The sequence below is a fragment of the Malus sylvestris genome, chromosome 2, assembly GCF_916048215.2.
Source record: "Malus sylvestris chromosome 2, drMalSylv7.2, whole genome shotgun sequence".
Taxonomy (NCBI): Eukaryota; Viridiplantae; Streptophyta; class Magnoliopsida; order Rosales; family Rosaceae; genus Malus; species Malus sylvestris.
This window is the reverse complement of record NC_062261.1, coordinates 2,371,961-2,388,341: the sequence shown is the minus strand read 5'-3', so window position 1 is coordinate 2,388,341 and position 16,381 is coordinate 2,371,961. Positions and strand designations below refer to the sequence as shown.

General features: G+C 37.5%; 3 protein-coding genes across 3 annotated transcripts; 2 read left to right on the top strand and 1 right to left on the bottom strand.

Moving 5' to 3' along the window:
• The first annotated feature begins 40 nt into the window (after window positions 1-40).
• LOC126592866 (bax inhibitor 1-like) lies at window positions 41-1,917 on the top strand. The gene is made up of 4 exons (XM_050258664.1): window positions 41-297; window positions 896-1,254; window positions 1,370-1,417; window positions 1,592-1,917. Exons 2-4 carry the CDS (start codon window positions 1,129-1,131, stop codon window positions 1,640-1,642), a joined length of 225 nt encoding a protein of 74 aa, XP_050114621.1. The 5' UTR covers window positions 41-297; window positions 896-1,128; the 3' UTR covers window positions 1,643-1,917.
• Window positions 1,918-8,247: 6,330 nt separating this feature from the next.
• LOC126592846 (uncharacterized) lies at window positions 8,248-9,849 on the top strand. The gene is made up of 3 exons (XM_050258632.1): window positions 8,248-9,067; window positions 9,161-9,333; window positions 9,447-9,849. The coding sequence occupies exons 1-3, from the start codon at window positions 8,438-8,440 to the stop codon at window positions 9,616-9,618; spliced, it is 975 nt and encodes a 324-aa protein (XP_050114589.1). The 5' UTR covers window positions 8,248-8,437; the 3' UTR covers window positions 9,619-9,849.
• A 1,719-nt stretch (window positions 9,850-11,568) lies between these two features.
• LOC126592837 (equilibrative nucleotide transporter 8-like) lies at window positions 11,569-13,868 on the bottom strand. Its single transcript, XM_050258622.1, has 2 exons — window positions 12,562-13,868; window positions 11,569-12,405 (listed from the first exon to the last, which is right to left on the bottom strand). The coding sequence occupies exons 1-2, from the start codon at window positions 13,064-13,066 to the stop codon at window positions 11,711-11,713; spliced, it is 1,200 nt and encodes a 399-aa protein (XP_050114579.1). The 5' UTR covers window positions 13,067-13,868; the 3' UTR covers window positions 11,569-11,710.
• Between the last annotated feature and the right edge of the window lie 2,513 nt (window positions 13,869-16,381).

Here is a 16,381-nt window from a genome sequence, read left to right as displayed (position 1 = left end):
GCTATTTGATTACATTTAATAGAACCTAGCATACCTGTTGTTGAAACTCGATATGTAATCCCTCAAGGATTTGCTCGAACCTTTATATACCAAGGCAAGAACGATCTGTGTGTACTATTTTTTGGAAATAACCATATAAGTATCAAAAAAGACTTGCCTAAGTCGAAGGAAGAGGTAATCGATCCCGGAGCAATCTGTTTGAACCAGTCCCGGGCTGCACATCTGAAAGTGGTCAGGAAGAGACGACACTTGGTGGCGTCGTTGTTCCCTCTGCCCTCAACAGCATAGATGAAGCCGGTAAGGTGGTCATGCGGGCCTTTCATAGCTCTGCATTTTGAGGGTCCATGTGTCGTCCCTCGTTGTAAAGCAAACTATGATTTTGCCTTTATCCATTGTTTTTGGGATGTGCTATTCACACATCCCATTTTACTTCTCACACATCTTGATAATTTATGTTCATTGATATTCTTCAATTCATCTGATCTAACGACTGAAAATTAAAAAAATATATGAGAAATAAATAAGGTGTATGGATACCACATCCCTACTTTTTTTTCTTTTGGTCAAAACTTTATCCGTTACTTTGAAATTATACAACAATCGCAGTTAAATCCAAAATATGTGATGTGATCGTAAGCATGAAGATTGCAAGCCAACAACAATAACATGAAGATAATATAGGAATTTAGCTAAAAAACAAGATACTGAGGGATAAAAAAAGGGGAATTTTATTTAAACCTATCTAACATATTTCTACACCTAATTTACTCTTTTCACCCATTTAATTTTTAACTAAACTATTAATATCTCTTTAAACCCAAATTTAATACCTAATATACCCCTATAAACCTAATTTAGTATGTAGATTTATTTTTACACCCATTCAATTTTTTAGTCAAATGTAAGATTGAAATAGAAGAAGAAGACTAAGAAGGAGAAGGAGTTGCTGCTCCATTTGTTAGCCATCACTCCATCAAAGCCTCTTCTACCCCTGCTAAATCTTCCCGCCACCGTGAATCTACCGCTTGGCAGCCTCTAGATCGTCAGACCCGCGGGGAGTCGAATCGGCCGGCACTCCGTTGTCGTCGCGCGGGGATTTGGTACTTTGGCTGTTTCTCAAAAACAGCCATGTTGGCAAGGCGCCGGGAATACCTTTACCTGGGGGGTTTGCTTTCTTCTGGCCTTTCTATGCTAATTTGGTTACACTTTGCTTCTTCTGTCTTTGGGGGTTTTGCATCTCTTTTCAAGTTTGAGGTAAGGAATTATCAATTAGTCATGTGAATGATGGGCAATGCTACATTTTATGTATAAAAGCTAAAACAGGGTGATATATGCAGTTATCTAATTGTTCTCTGAAATTGTGTTGCAGCTGTATTTCGGTCTTGTTGCTGTGTTTGTCCGTATACTGGTTATCATGGTAAGTTCTCGTTAATGCTTTAAGAGCAAAATCCTCATCTCGGTCTTGTTTTCTATCATATTTATGACTGTTGGTGCTTAGACCATTTCCTCTTCTATTTTATATTGTGAGATGTTATATCTGTTAGGCTAAGTATACCTGTTAACTAAAACGGCTATCGTTTCTTTACCACAGTTGAAGAACTCGGTCGAGAAGAATGAGAATAAGAAGAAAAGAAAGGATTGATGCTCCTCCTGTAACCCTGGTGATGCAAAGCAATGCAAAATGAGATCATCACTTGTCTATATAGAGTTCTCCATGTGACCTCAAAAACAAAATGTGTAGTTGATATATTCCCTACTCTTTGGTGGGTGGTAGACTGATAGTGATTGTCTAGTGTTGCTGCCGTTAAACTTCTACTTACTGTTGTGAATGACATCGTTTTAATTCGTGACGACGTTTATTGTTGTGCTGTGTTAATAAACTGGCTAGCTCCTCCATCTGCACTACTTGTATGTTGGTATAGCAGGTAATCTAGTAGTGATTTTGATACTTCCGAGTCCTTATAGGGACAAGGCTCACCTAGATCCCGACATGTATCCCTCAAAGTTAGTAAAACTAAAGATGGCAATGGATATTTTGTAATCCAATAATTGCTTAGTGTAGAGATTTTCCAGTGCAGGAAACAATGTTGGAAACTTTGAGCCGATAAATCATTTGCTTCTAAAATGTTTTAGTCATTGGGAAATCGAAAAATAAACCCTCAAAAGAATCAGCAAGACTGCAGAATAAAGGTTCAAGATTTTTCTCAAAAAAAATCCCTTCACATCAGTGGCAATTCAATGGGAAAGTCCAGACTTCCTCAACTCGAAAAATCTTCCATAAAGCAAAAAATTATAAGCTCATGAAGGACTCACCACCCAACCAAACATGCCTGAAAGATATACACATGCAGAACCAGAAACCTTAAAGACATTGTTCAATTCGACAAGTAAACTTTAAAAAATTGAAATCGAACGAACAAAAAATTTATAAATTGAGTCATACCTTGGTTGGAGGATTCAAAACTTCAAAATCACCATCCATCAATAGAAAAATTTATTTTTCTCTATGAGAGCTATTACAGTTTTAGCAGAATGAAGAATGATCGTAGGATTTAATTATAGTGTTTGGGTTTATTGATAAATTTGAGTTTTATTATTAATTTCATTTTGTACTTAATATTAATTATGCAATAAGGTAAAATAGACAATTAACATTCAAAATTTTAAGTTGGGTGTAAAAAGAGGTTGCATGGATTTAAATAAAATTTCCCTAAAAAAAATTCTTATCTAAGCTATTGTAGTTAGCCTAGTGGCGAGGGTGGGTAGGATAGAACATGGTTTGAAACCCTTTAGAAATGCAAGTGAAAGTTGTTCATTTTTAGCAAGAGATTTTTTAGTGTACAGAACATAGTTTGGTATACCAAGTATACAAGTGGTTGAACACTTGAAAAAACAATTTCAACCACTTATATTATAACACATGATGTATTGAACGGTATTCCGGCTATCCCACTTGACGAGTTCCTTTCATTCTTATTGGAGGATGCAAAGAGATGTAAGATTTATATTTCTCCCATTGGGTGTTACAAGATTATATGGATTGAATTTGATTTGGTTGTTTGCTTTCGATCTTGAGGTCTATATTTTGACTACCACCCATATGCATGGAATCTCCATCACATAAATTGGATCGTCAAATTTTCACATCTCTTTCACTCTATTTTTTTGCTTTATATCTCTTTCATTCCACCTGATAAAACTATGCTAATTAGAGGTCTATTCTAAATAGGATTTCTATCTCTTTTGTGGCATTGTTAGGAGTCATTTTGTTCACTAGTCTACTACCCAACTTTTGCAAGTTGGAGTCTTCTAACGTTTACTTGGTTTCCAACATCAAGTTAGTGACAATCTACAATCTATAATCTCGACCTCTCGATGCCTCGAATAATGTTACTTCTTTTTTCCTCTCCACTTGAATTATTGGCCCGTACATCTAAACCTTTCATTTAGCATAAGGAGAATTTTCTTTTGCAGGATATAGCATATTTAGTTATCGTGATCGTAAATTTTGATAACAACGATATTGCAAAGGAATAAGCTTACACATACGATTAAGATTTGAACTTTACAGCAGTAGTTAATTACGTTATTTGAAATTGAGAGTCTTCATCTTTGGAAGTTGGAAGTACTTGTGTAGAAAATGACCCTTCACCAAGTCATCTTTTAAGACTACTGATACTTTGGTTCCATTTGCCAAATAATGGTGTGTGGGTATGAGATGCAGGCAGTTTGTGAGAATTAATTCCAAATCATGTCCATATTTGAGAGATAAAGACCATTATCCACTTCATGCATCTTTCACAGGTGAAAATAGCATCTTTGGGAAGTAAGGGTAAATCTACGTACGATAGACATTTCTTATCGTTCCTCACAAAGAGGGAAGCCTTGTTAGCCTGAGGTCGCCCTTTTTATGGGACAGAGATCCTAGCCGAATCTTACCCCACCAAATCCTAAGGATTCGGAGATCCGGACCATTGAAATTTGATCCAACGGCTGCCCTTCTAAAAGTGATAATAATTGTAGACGTTGGATCAAATTTCAAGGATCTGGATCTCCAGATCCTTAGGACTTAGTGGGGGAGATCCGGCTGGGATCTCTGTCCCTTTTTATGCATCTTTCACAGATAAAATACAATTCTTTTATTTCTTTGTGGTTTGTCACATAAAAGTTAAATAAATCTAAAGTTGTGGTTTATCACATAAAAGTTAAATAAATCTAAATGACCCTAAAGTTACATAATAAAATTCCTCAAGGTAATATCGCCCATGAGCTCGCGGGTGAATCCTAACCCTTAAATTAAGTAGGGCGTACAATACATTAACGGTTGAGAGTCATATGCATGTTAGAAAAGTGTGTGTGTGTGTGTGTGTGTTAGGAACGATGAGAACTTCATATGCTGGTGGTTAACGAAAGATTATGCCACTAAGATGGTTGAGAGTCATATGCATGTATGCATGTTAGAAAAGTGTGTGTGTGTGTGTGTGTGTGTGTTAGGAACGATGAGAACTTCCTATGCTGGGGGTTAACGAAAGATTATGCCACTAAGATAACACAACAATTAATGATGATTGTCAATTCTACCCATATAATCAACGGCTATGATCGAGCCATGCACGCAAACAACCCTAGCACAACTGCATGGGCAAGTACTGTAGAAGAGTCATATTTGACCTAATAATTTTGGACCCTCGTTGACTCACATGACTTGTAAAACTTTGTAGCAACAAGGGCCGCACACCGCACCTGACTTACATATACAACCTCTCCCCGCAATCCCGTCACTTTCAACTAGTGAAAACTGAAAACCAAAAATTAAAAAACACGGCACATATTTACCTCGATAATAACTAATGAAAATGGTAAATTGAAAACTTTTCTATGTGCGGCGCACACATATTTGCTTCTTTCAACATAAATTAGTGAAAATTGAAAACTAAAAATCTTCTTAACGCACATATATTTGCTTCTTTCAACATCAATTAGTGAAAACTGAAAACTAAAAACCTTCTTAACGCACATATATTTGCTTCTGTTGTATTAATCATTCACATAAAGACGAAGCAAGATTTGTCAAAACACTCGAAACCAAACAAGAATGAAATGACGGCTAATAAACACACAGGAGATACAAAATATCTTCCCCATCTTCAAATGACAAATTTACCCTTGACGGAGCAAGTTGGCCGCCCCGTGACAAATAAGGTTCTTTCATGGGATCCCACTAAACATATAGGCTGAACCATCCGTAAGTCTTGCTTATGACGTAGTCTTGATAATTGTTTACACGACTTGTTAATTTGACACGAAATAATTTAAAAATAACATATTATAGGTCAACTTGTTACGAGTTGAGTTGTTATCGAGTAATCCGTTAAGAACGCATTAACCTGTTGAGTCGTTATCATGTCACCAGTTATAAGATATCATTTGACATATATAGACATTAGGTTTTACAATTTCTTATATGACCATTTAACCTGATACGAAACAACATGACCTGGTAACGAATTGGATTTGAGTCATCTGTTAAAAACCCATTAAGATAACATGTTTAACATGACACGATCCATTAAAATAACAGAAATAACACGAAAATGATACAAATACGATCAATTTGCCAGGTCCACTATGACGTCATGACCAGCCCTTCTATGGCACAGCTCTACCGTTGAATCCGTCGCTGGTGGCCCATGGGCACCACCTAGGATGCAATACTGGTCCCAGCTCGAGCAAAGCCTGGCCACTAAACAGTTCCAGTGGCAAAATCGTGAATTTGAGTAAGACAAAGGGGCTTTTAGGGGACAAAACTATTTACCCGCAATAAATCAGGCCGTTACTTTATCGAAGGCGCCAAGAAATGCCGGTTGTTTGGGATAGGGGGAAAGGATCACGTGACGAGAGCCCATCCGGCCGTCCGATCCACCATGCATCAAATCTAACGGTTCTAATTTAAAGTTGGTGGCATGCGAAGTGGGCAATTGGGTTCTGTCCCGCGTACTTACGGAGAAGCCTAGTTTGATTTGGTAGGACGTGTTTGTTTATGGGAAAAAACGTTTATTTTTAGATTTGGCTAGACACTCCCCAAAATAGGAACCGATATCATCTCCGGATCTCGAAGTTTAAAGCCAGTGGACTCAAAGATGTGGACCGTTATAAGGAGAGAGAGATTCGGATTTTTGATTTGTATGAAATGAGCTAAGAAGATGTTAATAGTGTCTGTAAATTTTTAAAATGTGTGGTCATAAATCTTTAAATCCGTTTGCTCCAAACATAGAAGTACGAGAGGATATCCATTCGGTATTCTTTTAATCAAAATATGATTTGCATGCTTTTGTTCAAAGAGTTCGTTCAAAGTTAGTCATTTTCTGTAGCACAATGCGATTAGCCTATTATTTGGTGCTACCCATTTTTTTGGTAGATGGTCACATGAAGTTGTTTTGCAACATATTGTTAGATGAACCCAATTTCGGGATTTGGCTACAATGTTTAACGTACTTAATATAATCACCATTTCAACGGTTAAATTAATATTGTATTAAATATGTATATTTACATGAATATATATGACCATCAGATAATGATTGTATACAATACATATAAGTGTTGTAGTCATCCCCAAATTTTTTATCTAAAATCAAATTATTAGGGGTTCTTGATTGACTTCTCATTATATTTTATCAAGTTCTTTAATCAATACCGGAGGAGTGATTCAAATACGGGATCTCTTATAATTAGAAATGATAGAATCATCAAATTTGTTCACTTAATGATGTGTTAGCGTACATGTCATTATCTTATTTGTTAGTAATGAATAAAGTTTAAAATGTGGAGTTTAAATCAATCAGATATTGGTATCATTTGATAAACAAATTTGACGTACGTAATATCAATTGGAAATAAATGTACCATTGGACGTACCTTTTTCTTTAAACGAGAACATGGTTTGTGATTGTGGAATAGTGTTATTGTGCGGTACTAATATGATCACATGTTATAACTCGTCTATGTAAGATGAATGAATTTTTATTGATACTATAACTTAAACTACGGAAGTATTAATAAGAGCAAGTCCACCCATTTTAGGAGGGCAAGGGCAAGGCAAAGGTAAGGACGGTGAAATTGCCCTTACTAATCACTTTGAACAATTTTTTTTTTTTTGTGCAAGTCCACCCGTTTGAGAAGAAAAAGGGCAATGACAAGAATAAGGACAAAAACAATGTCGTCCACCATTATAATACATGGACTAACTATAATGCAACTGCATCCAAACTTTTAGTAACACAATAATTTTTGTGATTGTCGTGAACAAGTTGACGATGTGCAGGTTTTCTTGACCTTTATTTCTCATTTGGACCTTTGGTTATCCATCACCTCAAATGAACATACCATTGGTGGTTGCGAGGAACAAAATGGAAGGGAAAAAAGGTCATTGGTCGCCTCTTACTTCCACTAATTACAAAATTATGCAACTTTCCTAATTTTTGTACCGACTAATTTTAGCAATCTTTTCCAAAATTAAGCTTGAAATAATGTAGCAATTGCAGGTGCATACCGAATAGACTTTTCATTTTTCCTTATTTAAATGAATTGAACATTGACATGAGATTTAGCAAATAAATTTGGCTTCTTTATCAATATATGAGAAAATGATGTGCGATTACACTAAGGGAAGACTAACAAAAACATTTCAATCTTCTCTAGAGACCATGACGTGTTATGTAGAATACGAATTTGAAATTCGTCACCAACCACAGAGCCACCCGCAATTTATGTCGAATTTACCCCTCTTACTATAAACACAAATATGCAAGTTTCCTAATTCTTGTACCTACTGATTTTAGTATCATTTTCCAAAATTAACCTTCACAATTTGGAGTTAGCAAAATGAGGTGGATAGACTTTTCCATTTTCCCTCTTTCCTTATTTATACATACTTTTATTAGAGACTATGGAGGAGAGGATCAAACCACACTTTTTTAGGGTTTCCATTGAGCTATTCTTGCGCTGAGATTCTGACCAAACAAATCAAAATTCAAAAGCCTAAAAGCAGAAGCCCTTTTCGGCTTTTGCTTTTACCCAAGCCATACCACCAAACGCGTCCTAGGCCCCCTAGGCCCCAATTGCCAATTAAACCACGTGCCTCAAAGTATCAACTATCAAACCATCCCATCTCACTCCAATTTGTATGCAGAGACAATCAACGGCTGAGATCTCATCCCTACCAACGCCCTTCGCTCCTCCTATATATGACCTCCCCATATAGTCCTTTTTCATCCATCCTCACCTCCCACCTGCAAAATTCTCAAATTCCATCGCAAACCCTGATTTCTCTGCCCCTCAAAGTTTCAATCTTTCCGATCGAATTTTGGAATTTTAGGGTTTTCAAAGGAGTCTGAGATTTGGGTTTTTTCTCAGACGCAGATAATATCAAGGAAAAATGCTTCTACGGAGCTCATCGACGCCGGTGCTCAATTCATTGCTGCCGCACTCCAAAGACTCGACATTTTCCGATCAGCAACCGGAAATAGTCCCGCAAATTTCGAGAACTCGCTCCGTTATCCTCTCGGCGTCGTCGCGGTCGCCCTTTTTGCTGTCGCCGATCAGCGACTCGACGAGGAGGTTGACCCGGGCGGTCTCCGCGGACGATCTCAGAGATTTCTCAGTTGCGTCGCCGAGAAGAAAGGCCTTTAGCAACCCGTTAAATGGGTTTGAGGAGAGAGGAGAGGAGGAAGAGGAGATAGAGATGGAGATGGGCTTTGCTGCTTCTGGGTTTGGCGGAACGGCGTCGTGGGGATTGGCGGAGTTTGAGCGGTGTGAGGCGGGGTTGAGGCAGAACAGGGGGTTGCTGAGCGTTTTGGATGGGAGTGGCGTTGGTGGAGGAGGCGGCAAGATCTGCGGTGGTAATGGCGGAGGGAGTGGTGGATCGGACGAAGGAGATGGTGGGAGCAATGGGTTTTGGGAATCGAATCAAGGCGGTGCCAGCACTGATTCGTACTACCAGAAAATGATCGACGCTAATCCTGGAAATCCCATGCTCCTTAGCAATTATGCTCGATTTTTGAAAGACGTAAGCAAATTTATACCAAAATCTTCAAATTTAAGTACAAAAGATTGAATCTTTATTGAAGCTAATGATGTTTTGTGATGACAATAATTACAGTTTCGAGGGGATTTCGAAAAAGCCGAAGAATACTGCGGGAGAGCAATTCTGGCGAGCCCGAACGACGGAAATGTTCTGTCAATGTTTGCGGATTTGGTATGGCAGATTCATAAGGATGCTCCCAGAGCTCAGTCTTACTTTGATCAAGCTGTTCAAGCTGCCCCTGATGATAGGTAATGCGCCGTCGATATTGTATCTGTATTGTCTATATAATGTATCGATAACATGCTGGTACGTTTTGCGAATCAATTGTACTGACAGTGTTTTATGATTTGATGGTTTGCAGTTATGTTCTAGCATCATATGCGAAATTCCTCTGGGATTCGGAGGAGGAGGAGGAAGACGAAGAGGAAGACGAGGAGGAGAATCTGAAAGAAGGGGCGAATAACAGAGCTTCGGCAACCAATTTGTTTCATGGAGTTCCTCCCGTACCACCTCCATTAGCTGCTGCTGCATAGATACATAGAGATATATGTATCTACATGTTCAGAGGCTGACCTTTTGTTTGTATAAAGTTTAACCTTTTTGGGTGATCCTTTGGATGCTGCTGCTTTCGTGATAAATTGGGTTGGGTTGGGTTATGTTAACTGATAGCTCTGTTTTTGTTGTCAACATCTTTTCTACTAAAATCTTTGTAAAAAGCAATGTAACAAAAATAAGTGATGGAATGGAAATTTTTGAAGGCATAACTCTATCTGCAACAACCCTTAATCGAAATTTTCGATTTGATTCAGAACTATATTGATCTTTAGCTTGAAGGAGAGGATTCGATAGTTGGTTCCTTTAGGATTTCGGTTTGAATCCAATTCCCTTCGAATTTTAGTATGAATCGAATTCAAGCATGAACGCTGGAAAGATTTAGTACCAGTTTGGTACTGCTTGCTTAACTTAAATAAAAAGCAGGTATGAAAAAAATCACTCAATTTTTTTGTATTTGGTAAACTTTAAAAATCAGGTTATGGTGAAAAAAAAGCTAAAAAGACAAAGCAGCAAAACCAAGCTTTGGAAAACTAGCTTTTTATCACAATACACGGGTGAACAGTACTATTAAATGAATTTTTCAAAATGACAACCTTACCCTCTCTTTCTCCTTCATCCCAGTTTTGAACTCCACCCCCTTTCTCTAGTCGCTTTCCGGCGCCGTACTACCCAGATTCACCACCCCATCCCCTCCATCTCTTCTTACTCCCCATATTCGCCACCCCATTTCTCTCCCAATCCCCACCCAATACACCCATCGCCACCTCATAGACCATGATCCCAACCCACTCCCTGCTAGATGATAACCCAGATCCCACCCACCCATTCACCACCGCACATTCCAAAACATGTAATGCCCTGGAAATCGAAATGCAGGAGATAGAAATGGGAGTGAGTATGAAGGTTCCAGATCGTCGGAACTGAAAGTGAAAAGCGAAGGGACGAAGGGGGGTGAGGACTTTGAAATTTCAGGAGGGATCGTTGATGAAAAATGGAAGAAAAGCTAGAAATATTTTGGTAGAACGAAATATAAAGAAAGAAAAATGAAAAAGCTAGAAAGAAAGGGAAACAAAGAAGAAAGGAAAAAGGAAACAACCATGAACTTTTTGGCAGAAAGAATAGAAAGGAAGAAAAGCCCATAAGTTTTTTTTTTTGTTTTTTTATGGTTTGTCATTTTACACAATCACTGCTATTTTACATAAATATTTACTAAACACTATTGCACTGCTTATATATATATTAAAAGAACTTTTACAATTATCGTTACCAAACACTTTACTATTTTATTTCACAACTGCTTATTCTTATGGTACAGCATAAGCACACAGCAATACCAAATAACCCTTAAGTAGAGATTGAGTTTTGAGAACACAATAAAACGCACAAATCGAGTTCTTAATCAAACCCGAAAAAATGGAAAACGCCTCGCTGTCGTCATTTTCGAAGGACGATTGACCACATCCGGAGTATGAATGCTTTCACCATCGTCTCCCTCACTCGAAAAACAGAACTAAAGCAGCAGATTGCTTGAAGGGTTCAGCAAAAGGTGGTGGAGAACGGTGAATTTGACAAGTTTATCGTGTCTAAAGCAGCAGATGGTTTTGCCGAGCATGATGCCTGCAAAACCCTTCAGCTCTTGGGGTTTGAGTGGTGTTATGACATTGGTTAGGGAAAGGCAACATGCCAAGAAGCTCACCGATTCCACCTTATACTAAAGGGCAGTCTACCGATGACACAGCGCAAAAGTCAGGCGCCTTTACAGCCTGCGTCAAGCGTTTAGCACAACTTGTCAACAAGAAGAACCCATTAAATTTTTTCATAAAATTTCTTGTATTTTAGTTGACAGATGTAGTCTTGTTCGAGAGTTGAGTTATCAAAATTTCGAGTTAGTTGAGTTCATTTGAGCGAAGTAAATAAATCTTGGAAAGTGGCAGAGGCAAGTTTTTGATTCAAAAGCAGAACTACGGAACTACACACCAGGGCTAAGTCATCGGACTACGAAAACACTACTAATAGAGACACGAGCTTACATACATTGACAGGGTTTTTAGCATTTCTAACAAAGGAACTTCATAAAATCCAGAACCACCCGAGAACCGAGCCGCTAACCAAGCCAACTCCAAGGAACACCACCATGACAATGGCAGATAGCTCCGCTTCAGAAGCCAGCACAGTTTTCGGAACAGTCATCATGAGAACACTTGTCAGATACCCATTGGTCAATCCAAGCATAAATGTGAGAACCCCCATTGGAATTTCAGTTTTCAGCCATGGCGGTCCATGGAGGCAAGCAGTGAAGATTGGATAAAATAGGAGCCTTGCAATGCAAGCCAAAGTTGCCCTTTTAATGCTCTTTAGAAGATATACTGCAGTCAATGATTTTCCCACTAAATCTGCAACATTGTACACCGTGATCAGCAAAATAGGATACCAATCTCCAAAAAGCTTGGATTCGAGATCTTCGGCAATAAATCCTGGAAAAATCGACAGAGTCACTGTATAGGTTACGAAAATCCCAAAAGCTGGCAAGGGGACTTTTCGCGCCACTTCCCAAAATTTTGGTCTTGCGCAATAAGGTTCGTCTTGAGCAAGCCTGCAGTGTTCCTGCATGACTGTCAACCTGTATAACAAGTTGCAGGCGAGCAAGCAGCACAGGAGGAATATGGTGCTGACGATGAAGTACAAGTGCGCGCTTGTTTGTAGTCCTTTCGGGGTTTGTGGAAGCATCGCCTTGGTTGAAATCCTCAGCAGAGAAATTATCACACCTGCCAATACAATCAGAAGTGAGGTTTTCTCAATGCGTCCTATTTTTATACGCTATGTATTTAAGAAAGACATGACGTCCTGCACGGATCAGAACAATGTTGGATTGGAAAAGTAAAGCATGAAGGTGTAAATTTGTGTACGTAGTTTATAGTTACCTGAAGAAGCGGTTCCTGCAAAAACAGCTTGCATGTATTTTTTCGGAAGCTTTCCGGCGGATCCCATCAAGCTTCCTCCTACCAAGCCATCAGCTAAGCCACACACTACAACTGATGCAACTGTCACGCCATAACCTGCATTAGCTCTCCCACTGCTAAACGCAGAGCTGCCCGAAAGCCAGTCCGTAATTGGAGCCACCATTAACGAGAGAATAAACAGAGAAAATCCCAAGCTGAGTCTCAGCCTAGGACTCATCTTCTCCCACCAGCCACTCCATGTCATCATCACAAGCAATACGAGTACCGAAGAACTCATGTAAGCGACAGAGAATACCTTCTCGACATGCTTGGTGGGATAGAGATGCCCGAAATAATCAACGGCGGTGATGAATGCATTCCAAGGAAGCAAATTGCCTGCTCCCAGCAAGAAATGAATAATGTAAGCAATCTTGTAAGCATCTCTTGGCTGGGCTTGATATTCAACACCCTTTACTCCACCTTCCATTTTTGTAGCTCTAGATGGCCTATTGGTCTGCGTCGGAAGTTATAATACACCATTTTAAGGAGCGATTAAACATCGCAAAGCGATTTTTGACAAGATAGGAATATCCAAAGCTCGATAGATCCTAGCTCTAGCTAAACTGAGCCAGTTAGGACGTGATGAGAGAGATAAACACATGGTTGTATAAACCTGGTGATATGATTAGTAGAGTTATGTGCTTGATTTGATTGATAGATCTGGAATCAGCATCAATGTGGCTATCTCATTCATGTAGGGAAGATAATTATGCTGAGTAGGGACATCAATGGATGGGTGGTATTACAAGTACATGAAATTTCACCACTAATGGAAATTCATTGGAGGAGAGACAGAACCTGTTTCTGTCAAGAGACTTTAAGAATGATCATTCTATCGATCGATGTTAAATGTGAAATGAAAGAAGAGGGACCTATATGTGTGTTCCCGGTGTCACATTTGGTTGGTTTTGATTAGCCATCAACGAACTTGATTCTCTTCTTCTCTACTTTCAGGGATTCATATTCACTGGTTAAGTGAAACCGATCTTCTTTCGAGTTCCACTATCTGTTGCTGTTATTCTTGATGCTTCTGTACACAAGTGGCAGAACATAGTGCTACTCAGAGATCACCATTGATCCTACACTTACATATGCATTCGTGCAATTTGATGCAGCAAAGGCAAACTATCTTGATACTTAGGCATGTTTGAGACGGTTTGTGCAAGAGTTAAAAGCAGTTTTTGACAACCAAAAAATCGTTTCTGGCTATGTTTAGAAAAAAAACTTAAAAACAATAGCTTATGGGTCATAGAATCTCATCTGACTATGTTAGATGATTCTCGAGGAAGACCTCTTCCCAACAAAATCATAGCTAGTAAAAACGTTTATGAGCAAAAATGTTTCTTCTAGAAGCAATAACAAACGGTCTTTCCACTAATCATAAACTCCACAAACAATTGTTTAAGACATGTCTTGTTATAAATGGGTACCAAACGACCATCTCTAAAGTCGCTAAAATTATAATAAAAGGTGTACTATAAACAGGAACCATATGCAGTATTTGATGGCACATTTAAGAAAGAATAATGATTGGGTGTTGAAAGAAGAGCAGCAAGTCTTTCTGAAATGAATAAGTGCCCAATTATAACTCGACACGTGACAAAATGATTACAGAATCGAAAACTTGAACCAACATCACTCCAACAAATGGACACGTGTCAATTTTCAATTGAGTTTTTGGCAAAATATGCTGCCCTTCTTTCAACACCCAAACATTATTCTTTGAGAAAAAGATGCTTTTGTAGTACCTGAAAAAAAAGATGCTCTGCTAATGGTGCAACCATTATTAGGGTTCAATTATACACTTCACTTTGCTTGTTAATGAACACACTTGACTAGATGTTGACTTTGAGTTCAAGGCTTTTTCACCCTTCATCTTTCTTCTTCCAGAAGGTGAGAGGGAGGGAGATGGCAGTGGTGTACCATTAAAGAGTAAAAAGCCATTGAGATTTGAGGTATATTTAGATACCAATAATGTAACACTTGAAAGGAAAGCTTTTGAGTTCTTGGCATCAAATTTGCAGAAAAGAGATTTTTCTTTGCATATTTAGATGGTTGTGATTCACTTCCTCCTCAAAATAGTATGTGACCGATTTATTGAACTTCGTGTTTCAGGTCAGAATCGTTTATGTTGTAAATCATTTTGTAAAGATTATTTATGCAAAAAATCAATTAAAAATAAGATCATTTAATTAATTAACTTTAGCAAATATATAGACGGTTTGTAATTTTTTTACTGGATCTGTGCATATGTTTTAAACAGTTCGATGGTTAAACAATCTCATTTATATTTTTTTTTGCAGAGATTATATTTACTGAATAATTATAATATGAACGATTTTTATTATAAGCATAAAATTTCGAAAACCGGCTACGAAGTATCTGGAGAAGAAACACGTCCTCAATCTTAAGGAGCCAAGTTAATTCCATATTATATAATAGGAAAAATCAAACAGTGATACATAAAAATCTTGTTCTTTTCTTTCTTGTAAAAGAAAAAATATTTGGGCAAATATTCTTTTTGGTCACCACAATCAACCCATAAGGTAGACGTTTTTTTGAGATGGATTAGCATTTAGATCTCGCTAAGCGGAGGATTTCTTGAATTGGAGAGCAACTTTTATAGTAAGGTGACGCCGAGAGATAATATAATGTCATGTGACAATAAACTTATACAAAGTATGGTATTATTGACATAAAATACCACAATAACAATGTGTTCGTCCTACTAAAATAATTATGTACCCCTATCCTGGACTTCATTATTCATCTTTTTTCTATTTCAGGTACGTAACATAGGGGTGAGTTTGAAAAACCAACAAAAAAAAAATTCAACCGAATTCCAAAACTAAAAAAAAAATCAAACATAACCGAATTAAATATATTAATTCTATTTATTTATTTACTATTGAATGTTTATATTCCAAGTCCAATTTTAAATTTAGACCCAAGTTTTAAGTTTTTATTTTAAACCAACCATTAGCGTATAAAGTCCTTTTTTTCTCCCTACCCGACCCTCATCTTTCTTCCCTGCATCTTCTTTTTGGTTTCTTCCTGCATCTTCTTTCTCTTTCTCTTTTTTTCTTCCTTTACTTTTGTTTGAAATGGAAAAACTAAAAGCAAAGTTGTAGAGCATAGACCAATTTTCATATTTCGAAAAATTTAGTTTTATAGAAAAACTGAACTAAACAAAACCGAACCAAAATTAAACCGAACTTAATAAAAACAATATAAAATGAACTAAACCAAACCAAACAGAAATTTCAATTTCGTTATCAATTTCGGCAAAAACTCAAATCGGTTGGAACCGAACACACCCCTAATATATGTCAACTTAAATGTTAAAAACAAAGAACATTTGAACAATTAACTAAAAATAAAAAAATTGAAACGGCACCGTTTTAAGAACGCGTGCTTCTACATTGGCATGCAATAATTCCAAATCACAAACTTAGGGGTGTATTCAATTGGAAATTTGAGAGATTTCAATGGATTCATAAATCTATGAATTTTTATGGAGTTTAACTAATAGATTCTATGTAAAACTTTAATTCAATTCCTTCGAAATCTCATGGGGAGATGTGAGATTTGTAGATGCTTAAAATACACTACGAAATCTCTCTAATTCCCTCTAATTCCTTAAATTCTTTAAATTCTAATTCTAATTGAATACACCTGTAATGTTATAAACTTCTTTTAAATTCTAATTAAATACCCTTAGATTTATTAAAAGAATTAAAAT

What these genes read in the sequence shown, in the direction of transcription:
- LOC126592866 (XM_050258664.1), top strand. Translation starts at nt 1,129, where the DNA reads ATGTTGGCAAGGCGCCGGGAATACCTTTACCTGGGGGGTTTGCTTTCT. An exon ending in CATCTCTTTTCAAGTTTGAG is followed by an intron (nt 1,255 to 1,369) that starts GTAAGGAATTAT and finishes ATTGTGTTGCAG; the next exon opens with CTGTATTTCGGTCTTGTTGC. An exon ending in TCCGTATACTGGTTATCATG is followed by an intron (nt 1,418 to 1,591) that starts GTAAGTTCTCGT and finishes TCTTTACCACAG; the next exon opens with TTGAAGAACTCGGTCGAGAA.
- LOC126592846 (XM_050258632.1), top strand. Translation starts at nt 8,438, where the DNA reads ATGCTTCTACGGAGCTCATCGACGCCGGTGCTCAATTCATTGCTGCCG. An exon ending in ATGCTCGATTTTTGAAAGAC is followed by an intron (nt 9,068 to 9,160) that starts GTAAGCAAATTT and finishes CAATAATTACAG; the next exon opens with TTTCGAGGGGATTTCGAAAA. An exon ending in CAAGCTGCCCCTGATGATAG is followed by an intron (nt 9,334 to 9,446) that starts GTAATGCGCCGT and finishes GATGGTTTGCAG; the next exon opens with TTATGTTCTAGCATCATATG.
- LOC126592837 (XM_050258622.1), bottom strand. Translation starts at nt 13,066, where the DNA reads ATGGAAGGTGGAGTAAAGGGTGTTGAATATCAAGCCCAGCCAAGAGAT. An exon ending in TGCAGGAACCGCTTCTTCAG is followed by an intron (nt 12,406 to 12,561) that starts GTAACTATAAAC and finishes TTGTATTGGCAG; the next exon opens with GTGTGATAATTTCTCTGCTG.